General features: G+C 36.3%; 1 protein-coding gene and 1 long non-coding RNA gene across 2 annotated transcripts; one reads left to right on the forward strand and one right to left on the reverse strand.

The window, feature by feature from the left end:
- Positions 1-314: 314 nt before the first annotated feature.
- On the forward strand, positions 315-4,202 carry LOC142624122 (perakine reductase-like). The gene is made up of 7 exons (XM_075797632.1): positions 315-465; positions 1,398-1,568; positions 1,750-1,953; positions 2,087-2,259; positions 2,448-2,544; positions 2,800-2,953; positions 3,232-4,202. The coding sequence occupies exons 1-7, from the start codon at positions 406-408 to the stop codon at positions 3,405-3,407; spliced, it is 1,035 nt and encodes a 344-aa protein (XP_075653747.1). The 5' UTR covers positions 315-405; the 3' UTR covers positions 3,408-4,202.
- A 4,442-nt stretch (positions 4,203-8,644) lies between these two features.
- Positions 8,645-9,802, reverse strand: LOC142624124 (uncharacterized). Its single transcript, XR_012842288.1, has 2 exons — positions 9,748-9,802; positions 8,645-9,440 (listed from the first exon to the last, which is right to left on the reverse strand). It is a non-coding gene; the product is annotated as an uncharacterized LOC142624124 (long non-coding RNA).
- Positions 9,803-11,482: the final 1,680 nt, after the last annotated feature.

Here is an 11,482-nt window from a genome sequence, read left to right on the forward strand (position 1 = left end):
TAATTTGTTACACATACTTTAGTTATTATATTTGAAAACGTGATAAACACTCATTTTTAACTTTTAACTAACTATAAGCCTATAACCAAAGTCAAAGAATTTGATACCATTTTTCCTTTCAATTTCTTTGAGTTTTAAAAATGTAAGTAAATTTTTATCCCCTCCTGGGTATCTGGGTGGTAGGTTTATTAGCTTAAAATGTGACATAAACCATACCAATCTAAAGTCAATTGACCACACTATAAATCAATGAAGTTTCTGGGATGTCTCATTGGCAGAGGGTAAAATAGTCAGATAAAAAGCAAAGGCATCACTTATAAATTTTGTAAACACAGTATACCTCATGCTACTTGCCAGAGCTAGCAACCACAAAAAAGTAAGCAGTGTAGTAATTTGTTGAGAGTAATGGAGGAGAAGCCTCATATCCAAATTCCAAGAGTAAGACTTGGCAGTCAGGGACTGGAGGTAAGCTTCTTTTTCTCCGACTGATGGGTATTCCAGTATTATAAATTGGAGGACTACCGGCAAAAAGTAATAGGCACTAGTTTTTTCACCAATCCAATATTTTTTTCTTTTGGACCAGTTACTGTAGTGTACATGTTGGGTTGAATTGCATCTCTACGTCTCCTTATTGTTTGTATTTTGAACCAGAAAGCTTAAAAACAAAGAAGTCTCAATGCTTCCCTGTTTGGTGTCCTTATCAGGGTCTTACGATCTTCAATTTCTCACCCATAGTTTGTAAAGAATTGCTTTTGTGTTTGCATTGTTAGGGGCTTTAGATATTTACACCAGAATAATAGTATATATGACGATCATCTGCATGCATATGGATGTAATATGACATATGACTATTCTGTATAGTACAGTGGGTGTGGGTGGGAGTGTCATAGAGTAAACCACAAGTATCACCTTGTACTAAGGGGGTGGCAAAAAAACCTTAGATAGAGAAATCAGACAATTGAAATGATTTAGCATAAGACCTCTACACCGCACTTGTGAATCTCATATGAGATGGACTGCTGTTTCTGTTATGAGAATTGTGGAAACAGATGAAATTTTGTCATTCAGACAAAGCCTTCAGAGTTTGTTGTAACATATGTGAACGTAGAGAGGTAAGGTTTATACAGATAACAGATTTAAATTTGTTTATCAAGAAAAAAAGATAACAGATTAATATTTAGCAAGACAAAGTGAATATTCTTTTAGATTATTTTAACTTCATGATAGCATCTTCATCTCATCTGTAAGAAGCATAGAAACAGACCAATTGTATTGATCAATTGAACACACCTCCAACCTGAAGACTATATAGAAACACGAGTTATCGGACTGGTATGAATTTTACTTGCAAGAAACCGCCTCAATGATCTTCTTGTGGTTTCCTTTTTTGGGTGTAGGTTTCAAGATTGGGCTTTGGATGTGGCGGACTTTCTGGAATACTAAATGCTCCTTTATCGCATGATGCTGGATGCTCTGTTATAAAGGAAGCTTTTCAAAGGGGTATAACCTTCTTTGATACTGCAGATGTCTACGGAGATAACCATGATAACGAGATCATGGTTGGCAAGGTACTTCTACTTTCTAATCACATTGAAATGAATAATGTCATTTTAGGTCACACCTTGCTTGCATGCCGATTTATTGATTATGTATGTTTAGTTTCGATTTGTGTCCAATTGAACAAAGCAGCCCTAGGAACATACATATTCGAACATTGATTAAAACAAATTAATTATTTTGTCTTTTTAGGCTTTGAAGCAGCTTGGTAGGGAGAAATTTCAACTAGCTACAAAATTTGGTATTACTAAAGCAGAGAAAGGTCAAGTTGGTGTCAATGGTACCCCTGAATATGTACGGCAATGCTGTGAAGCTAGTCTTAAGTATCTTGACGTGGACTATATTGATTTGTACTATCAACACCGGGTGGACACTTCAGTGCCAATAGAGGAAACCGTGAGTGTCAAGATATTTGTACTTTTATATTTATACAAACCATTTATTTTCATCTATTTAATGGATGAACTGTACTGGATTTAAACTTTATTTCCTTTTGCATTAGAAGTTATATCCTATTTTGGCATGGTAGATGGAGGAGCTGAAGAAGCTGGTGGAGGAAGGAAAAATAAAATATATTGGGTTGTCAGAACCTAGTGTAGACACAATAAGAAGAGCTCATGCAGTTCATCCCATCACTGCCTTAGAAATGGAATATTCTCTATGGACCCGTGAAATCGAAGATGAGATAGTTCCACTCTGCAGGTCTTTTAATTATTTATTTATTTTTTAAAATATAGCTTTGTTATTTGCATTTTATAGCCAATTGAATTCTTAACATAATTTAATGTCTTTGTGACCTGAGAATCGGTTATGAATAAGATATTTTTGGAACAATAGACTATCAGGAAATTTTCACATCATGCATCATTAAAAGTTTTGGGTAATCTCAGAGAGCTTGGCATTGGGATAGTAGCATATAGCCCTCTTGGTCTCGGGTTCTTAGCTGGGAAAGCAGTCGTTGAGAGCTTGCCTAGTGAGAGTGTGCTGGTATGTGACTACTAATCTATATAATAAAGTGATTCCATGGTTTTTGAATACAAACATATATATATTTATATGGCTCGGTTTAAGTTACACTTTAATGTAACTTTTAACAATGCTACACTACTCAATTACTTTTGATTTGAAGTGTTTATTATCAAATCTACCATTGGATTACATTATATCTTTATGCCCTTTAAGATAACAATGTATACTTATATATTGGTATGTATACCATACACATTGATATTTATGGCATAGGCTATACATCCAAGGTTCATGGGGGAGAACTTAGAGAAAAACAAACTTCTATATGCACGGCTTGCCAACCTGGCTGCAAAGCATGCTTGCACTCCGCCTCAGCTAGCTCTGGCTTGGCTTCTCCATCAGGGAGATGATATAATCCCAATCCCTGGTATGTATATTTGTCTCTTAATTTCTTTTGCTATGTTCGCAAATATGTGATTGAATTCTTTATGTGGTTACTTGCTCACTTCTAGCAATAGCTCTTTCTTTTTACCAAGAGAAATAAAAGTATACTTTTTAATTGTATGGTCAGAGAATTATGTTCCTACTACATCTGCAACTTAAAAAACTTACCCTTTCTTGTTAGACTTTGCTTAATTGAAAATTTCTGTTTCATGAACTTGGATTTGAACATGATGTGAAATTCATTGATTGATTGATTTACAGGGACAACTAAAGTTAAGAATCTTTATAACAACATTGGATCCTTGGGAGTGAAACTTAAACAAGAGGATTTGAAAGAAATTGGTGATGCTGTGCCCATTAACGAAGTAGGCGGTGAAAGAGATCTGGCAATGTTATCTAAGTATAACTGGAAGGATGCAAATACTCCATCAAAGTGATCGCAAATTGTAGATATGAAAACTAAAGCACAAACCAACGAAGGGAAACATCAATTCTCTGTTGTGCTGTTGTCTATGTTTGCTTGGGATGAGCAAAGGATGTAAATATGTCCTTATCATGTCCTATGCTGAGGTGACAGCGTCACCAACTTCCTCATCAGTTGATTAATTAATCACTATGCTTTGTGTTATCAGTATCGCCTATTCCTGTGAGTCGTCTTATGGTGAACAAAAAGATGGACCCTACAGCAAATAACTGGGTGTTTTGTATTGTATCGAAACCTGCCCCCCCCACCAATGGTAGTGTCTTCCTTCTGTTTGTTTCCCTAATACGATAAGTGTCATTCATTCCATTCTTACTTTGGGCTATTTTCTTCTTCAGTTTATGAAGCCTTTTTCTTTTCTTTATCTATCAAATTTTCCTCTTTTTGAGTTGAAAACGCCCCATAGTTCTAGTCCCAATGTAATGTTATTTTGTTTCCCCCGAACTCTCCTCTCAGTACTTCCGTTGCAATCTTTCTAAAATGCTAACAAGCAAGAAAACGGATGCGCTAACCCGAAACGGCTTTTTAAAGCTGAATTCGTTGCTTTGTTCTATAGTAAGGGGCCCTTGCAGGATGCCGGGTGCTTTATGCCACCTGAGTGAATGGACATCCCAGGCATTGAAAGCCTGTCATGTCAGGCAATTCAAGTGCTGGATGACTCGGCACATCCAAGTCACATGTCACCTACTCTCCCTATTGATGAGTAATGGGGAAGCTCTCAAGATGAACAATGAAGCTTTGTGTTCAACCACATCAAAAATTTCATCACAACCACATCAAAAGCTATCACTTTGAGTCTTCTTCTATTAATGGTTCATCATATATGCTTAGATTAGGTTGAAATAGGATTTCTATCTCAGATTAAAAAAAGAAAGAATTAAAAAATATGAGTTTACAATTAAGCTTTATTATTGAGTAAATATTTTTTATGCTGCAATAAATTCTCAATTAATTAAATCATTGATTGAGTGAACATCCAATTACTTATGCTTAGCTTGGCTCTAGATCCTCAAGAGGCACGTAAGCATTCAAGAGCCTACCAACTTGTTTGTAGGGTGGTTATACTTGTGCTTAATTTTCCAATTTCTAGTGCAACCACAGGGCAAATATATTAATTATGAATTTCATTAAAACTAAGATTTGCAACATAATTGAAGATGATTTTTCTTTTTTATGAAAGTTTTTATTTTATACATAAAAAGAAATTGCTGTAACATCTCTCGTACAAAATCAATGTAGTAGGAAAATCTGGTGTGAAGTAGTTTTGGAGAGAAATGCAGAGACACTCAAAAGCCACCAATTATTTCAGTATAATTGGATCCTTTGAAAAGGGTTGCACTTAATTTGATTGTGTAGGACAATGCTCATGAGGTTGTTTCCTCTATTATTTTGAGTTTCGTTAGGTTAAGAAGATGCAAAACTGACTCTCTTTATAACAATGGTACATGGTGTTACTTCCCTAGGTTTAATCAATCTCTGCAATTAAATGATCTGATAGGTCTTGAATTGAAGCTTGAACTTGTAAGTATTCATTTAATGCATCTTATATGATAAACATCTACATGATCCAATGTTATTCCTAAACTTGATTCTTAATTGCTTAGAGTCGTCCTCAATTAACATGGTTGCAAAAAGGAGGGAGCATTTTCAATATATATATAAGTTTTATTTAATTATCCTATACATCGCACGGGTTAACGTCTAATATTACCTGTAGTTTCAACAATAGCTGCTTGTCTAATATTTACTGTAGTGTGAATATTGCAAGTGTTTAATGGAATAACACTAACATCACATGTTCTCAAGTTGTAAATTTTATTGTAAAGGTGTGCACTTTGTAGAGTCTATCTTATTTTAACTTTTTCAATCATAGTTGTAAGATTTGCTTTCCAGGATTTATTGGGTTGCTATAATCTTACTCCAAAAATGTATCAGCCAAAAAGAACAATATTACATGACAATTAATTTAAAGATTGATTCTTCATCCGCTGCCATTTGCATTTTTATTTCTTTTATAATACGATAGTTACAATGAGAGAGAGGGGATTTGATCTGTAGACTTCTCTGTTAGGAAACACCAAGGAAACCTTCACTATTTTCCTACAACTTCCAATAATAGGTTTTGTAATTCAATAAAGGCCTTTCAGAGTCATCCAGCATAAGAAATTTGATAAAGAAATAATTGCAAAGTCACTTCTAGCAAGGTATTTTTTTCCTATTAATTACAAAAAGATCATGTTGAACCATGGGATTAGAATTTAGGATCCTGCCTTCAAAGGAATAATCTTGAACTCATTACCATCATCAGGAAAGTAACTCCTTGTGTAAGATCTAGAGAAATTAATTGATAAATAGAGCTGCCCTTGGGGACTAAGTGTTAACTTGACCTACCAAAAATAAAGAAATCCAATGTTTTGGTTTTGTAGCTTCTCATCACTATGTTCACTGCATTTAAATAAGACTAATGTTTTCTCTTAATGTGTCCTCTGGTTTGTAGGTTTCTAGATTGGGCTTTGGATGCGCGGGGCTATCAGGAGTATACAACACTCCTCACTCTCATGAATATGGTTGTTCAGTTATCAAGGAAGTACTGCGGGAACGTATTGTTTTATTTTTATTTTGAAGTTCGATGCTGAGTTGAGCATACAAATGACCATGTTGCATTTGTTTGATTACTCAATTTTCATGTTCAATTTACCGCTTTGGATGCGCGGGGCTATCAGGAGAATACAACACTCCTCACTCTCATGAATATGGTTGTTCAGTTATCAAGGAAGTATTGCGGGAAGGTATTGTTTTATTTTTATTTTGAAGTTCGATGCTGAGTTGAGCATCATGTTGCATTTGTTTGATTACTCAATTTTCATGTTCAATTTACCGTCCCCCGGCCCCATTCTTCCCATTGGGGGTTGTGGGAACTCCTTTCTTTCTTAATCAAATGAGAAATATCCAGACATGGAAATTGAGTGAATATATGAATTAAGATAAATGCAGTAAAGCACAAAAAATGATATGACCAGTTGACTTATGCTTCAAAAGTGGCAAGAATGTGATGGTTTGTGCACAGCATATGCAATACATTTTAACCAGAATACATTTTCTCAGATATGAATCTTTTGTTGGAATTATTTGGTGGAAAATTTACATCCCCAAAATGATTGCCGTATTGTTGTTATTGTAAGCATAAGGAGATTTCTTATTTCTCCTCTTAAATGTTTTTCTAACTCTTTGATCTATTATTTGAACGCACAAGGCTATATTCGAAATTGTGACGGCTGTATACTTCTGACTTGCATTCTATAAGGAAGATGGGAGAACTCAAGAAGCTGGTGGATGAAGGAAAGATAAAGTACATTCAGTTATCAGAAACTAGTGTAGACACAATAAGCAGAGCTCATGCAGTTCAACCCATCACTGCCTTACAGATGGAGTATTCTGTGTGGACCCGTGAATTTGAAGACGAGATAATTCCACTTTGCTGGTTTGTTGATATATCTATCTAATGTTTGCATTGTTAAACCAAATTTGTAAGGTACATAGGTGAAAGTTGTAGGCCTTGCAATCTTGGGATTGGTTCTGAATTAGATACACTAAGAGTATTTCAAAATCTGAATGAAGAATTTATCATTTACTTCCTGGACCTTCCACCAGTTTATTACAGGGAGCTTGGTTTTGTGATAGTGGCATATAGTCCACTTGGTCTAGGAGTTCGGCCCACCTAAATTGAGCTTGTACCGAGAGCCTCAAGACAGAGGGGCCCATAAGTGAGAGTCATCTCACGGTGGCCCGTGGTGGTGGCCTGTGGTAGCGACGAGTGGTGGTTTGTGGAGGAGCCGGTGGAGGTTTGGTGAGGAGAGAGCTGTGTAGAAAAAAAAAATGAAGGAGAGGAGAGAGAGCACGGATTAGAGAGAGAGAGGCCAACTGATTTCTTCGAATGGGGTCTGACTTGATAAGAGGGGCCCATTTACTTAACTTTACAAAAATGCCGATATAACTCAATTCTCATCACTTGATAACAAAGAAAATAAAGAAAAGTTGTTCTCAGTTTTTGTAACTCAGACTCAATTTTTTGAGTATTAAGTTATGGAAATTGTGTTAAATCTAGACAAAACAACTTGAGATGGGACTCACAAAATTTGGAAAATAAGTTATGAAAACTGAGCATTAGATGATGAAAACACATAAACCATAAACCATAAACCAAACACCCTCATTAACCCAAATGTGACAAAATTATAAAGAAATCTGAACCAAGCCAGTAACTTTTAGATTGGGTTGGTTCAGTTCCTCTGTTCATGGTTGCTCTCCTAGTGCCATCACGTGTGCTGTAAGTGTGTGAACTTCCAAGTTATTTACTCACTGAGAGCTTTGGGTCTGGCTTGGGTGAGAAAGATGATGGTTTCAGCCAGGAGGGAGGAGAGGCGGCTGTGCGTGGATGATAGAAAAGGAACAGAGGAGAACAAAAAAAAAAAAAACTAAAAAGAGAGAAGGAAGGAGAGAAGATGTCAACTTTTTTTTTTGAAAGGTAGAGATATCAACTTATAGTTGAGAGTTAAATTTTTTTAAAATATTACACCTTTGATGTAGAGCATGTTTTAGTGTTTTAAGCTATAAAAAAGCATTTTAACTTTTTTCATATCTTTGATGTGAATGCTCTTAGAATTTATAACAATTTTGGCATGGTAGAGGAGCTCAAGAAACGGGCAGAGGAAGGAAAAATAAAATACATTGAGTTATCAGAACCTAGTGTAGACACTATAAGAAGAGCTTATGCGCAATTCATCCCATCACTGCCTTACAAATGCAGTATTCTCTGTAGACCCATGATATCGAAGACGACATAATTCCACTTTGCAGGTTTTTTTTTTCCCCTAGCCCTGATGTTTACATTTCAAAGTCAATAGAATTATTTACATTGGTGAAATTTGTCCTCGTGCCCTTTAAATTAATTATGAATCAGATATTTTGATAGAACATCATGGATTTTTCACAACTTCATTAAAAGTTTTTATTAATCTCATAGAGAGCTTGGCATTGGAAGAGTGGTATTTGGCCCTCTTGGTAATGTGTTTTTGTTGGGAAAGCAATCATGGAGAGCTTGCCTAATGAGAGTGTGCTGGTACACGCACGACACACCGGTAAGTCCATACATACAACAGGTTACCAAATCATAAAATAGATAATAAACACAACTGATATTTGAAAGGATTAACTCAACATTCATATTCAAATCTTCAATTGCACGTTTCTCAGAAAAAAAAAAAAAACTTCAATTGCATGAAAGGACATCGATGTGGCTAACTGAAGAAATACAAAGTCGACAAAAAAGGTGGTAATCTCTTGGGGGCAATGAGACCGTAAGCTGAATATATTGTATACCACCTACGTAAGAATAGCAGTTTGCATATATGCCTCAAAAGTACTTACCTGATGCAACAAATAGCTTTGACCATTTACTAAATAATAAAACGATGATGACGAAGAAACTTAACCCAATAATACAAGTGGCGATGGCAAGACTCAAAGAATGCGCTAACACAGCATATGTGCCCGTGGCAAACGACAACACCATTGTTCCCGTGGCAAGTAAGGTTAAAAGGGAAGCCACATGTGAAAAAAATCGACGCACTGCAAAAGTAACGCGTGTGGTGTGAATCCAAGTTGGCATGCTTAGGTGGATGAAGAGAGCAGAAGTGGATAATACAAAGGCTATGGTATCTATAATAATGAATGCTTTGAAACTGTCATTTTTCATCAGAATTGCAGATCCGGCATTTCTACCATCTTGAACGAAACCCCCGGGCACGGTAATGCCTGCTGTAAAGCTCACGGTTGCAATGAGTGCATCCACTATAGCTTGGGCTTTGGCATATTTTTCCATCAAGGAAACCCATGCCTTGAATTGACTGTCACTGATTTGTGCTTTTTCTGGGAGTCGCTGGCATTTTTTAAATTTAAGCCCCTCAAAATGTCTCAGAACATTTAGAGTCTGCAATATGTAGAATAAGTGTTTAAAAAAGGTAAGAGCGAATATTAGGAGTGCAGAATTATAGCAGAGGAGAAACAAACGAAACTATGAATTTTGAGTTCTTTTTCAATTAATAAAGTAAAACCATATAAGGATAATGAAAATGTTAAATATACTAGAATTTTTTATTAATAAAAAGATACTACAAATTTGAGAAGTCATGTTTTATGTTGGCTTAATTTAGTGACAAAAATTTATTTGTAATGCATTTTATTGGTGATATATTGTTTCCTGGATTTTCATGTAATTTGGGGTAGAGTACTTGAACCTCTCCTTGAAGACTTGAAGATGCATCAACCAAAGATCTAACAACATATTCGTAACCAAAACATGACCTTGCTTGCCTGTGAGATCCATGTGGTAGGTGTTTTGGCTAAGAGTGCCATCATGCACCTTACAACCTCAAGGGGCGACTAGGTTACGAGTTGCACGATCTTGGTATACTGCAATTGCACCTACCACTGCCCATCTGACATTACACACACGTACAACTATGAGTCGTGGCAAGAGGCTTCAAATAAGCATTGAGCAAACCCTAGAAACCCTAAGAGTGTTAAAGGGAGTTTTTCGCTTCAGATAAGCATTGAGCAAACCAATTGTCGATTGATATGAGCTCAAGTACATGTAGGCTTTTGGGCTTGGAGGGTTCATAGTGTCCTAATGCACTGCAACTATCTTGCCTAGTGGAGATTTCCGATGGGTGGTTGAGGGAGAGGTTTTTACGCTCGGGGCTCAGGTTTTTCGCTTCCATAACATTTTCGGTGTTATGTGCAGTTTGGTTGTTTCTTTATTTCCTGTAGCTTACTATATTGCCATGCTTATATAGTGTAGTTAGTTTGTTTGGAAATTTGCAAAGTCACTTACACCTTGACTATTGATTAGTTTAGTGTTAAAATCAACTTAGTCGTAAAACCTTGTGTTAAGGGTTCTAAATATTGTGCTTAGGTTAAAATAGCATATTTCAATCAGTATTAGAATGGGTACACATTTGTTAGAGATTCACGTCACATTGTGTGGTCCTTGAATCCTTGTTTCTATCGGTTTCCCTTGTTTGTGTGTTTTGCCCTGTTTTTGTTATGTTCCTTTGGTCAATACCATCATGGAATGTGGCCAATCGCTAGCTATAGCCCCACTCTTTGATGGGAGAAATTATGCTTTTTGGAAGAGGCACATGCATGCTTTCCTCTATTCTATTGATGATAGCGTTTAGACTTCAGTTGAGGAAGGTTAGGTAGCAAGCCTAAGGCTGAATGGGATAAGACTGCCAAAGACAAGTTTAATGCTAACAAGAAGGCTATGAATGCCATCTTTTGTGGTGTGTCTCCTGAAGAATTTCACAGGATATCTTACGTGGAAACTGCTAAAGAAGCATGGGACATCCTACAGACGATGTACGAAGGTACTAAGGGAGTTAAGGACACCAAGCTTTAAATGATCACAACTTGTTTTGAAGAGCTGAAAATGGGCGAAGATGAATCGTTCGATTCTTTTTATTCAAAGCTGAATGAGATTGTTACATCCAATCTTAATCTAGGAGAGAGAATTCCAAATGAAAAGATTGGAAGGAAAGTCTTAAGGTCCTTTCCTGAAGTATTTCTTCCTAAAGTTGCTGCAATAGAAGAAATCAAGGATATTGATCAAATCAAAATCCATGAGTTGATAGGATCTCTCCAAACATATGAGTTGGGATTGCCTTCCCACAAGTTCAGAAAGTCTATTGCACTCAAGTTGGTTGAAGAATTGAAATGCTCAAACCCGAGGAGAGCGACATTGAAAAGGAGGTTGCATACCTTGCAAAGAGCTTTAAGAAATTTTTAAAGTTCAAGAAAAATCGGGAAGACAAGATGACAAACCATTTAGAAAATCATCCGATTCTAGAAGAGAATTTCAAAGGATGACGGGAGAAAGAAAGACTACAAGTGGAAGAAATCTAGTGAAGGATCATCAAATCCCACAACTACTTGCTACAAATGTAATGGAGTTGGCCATTTGAAGAGAGTGTC

The sequence above is a fragment of the Castanea sativa genome, chromosome 2 (assembly GCF_040712315.1).
Source record: "Castanea sativa cultivar Marrone di Chiusa Pesio chromosome 2, ASM4071231v1".
Lineage (NCBI taxonomy): Eukaryota > Viridiplantae > Streptophyta > Magnoliopsida > Fagales > Fagaceae > Castanea > Castanea sativa.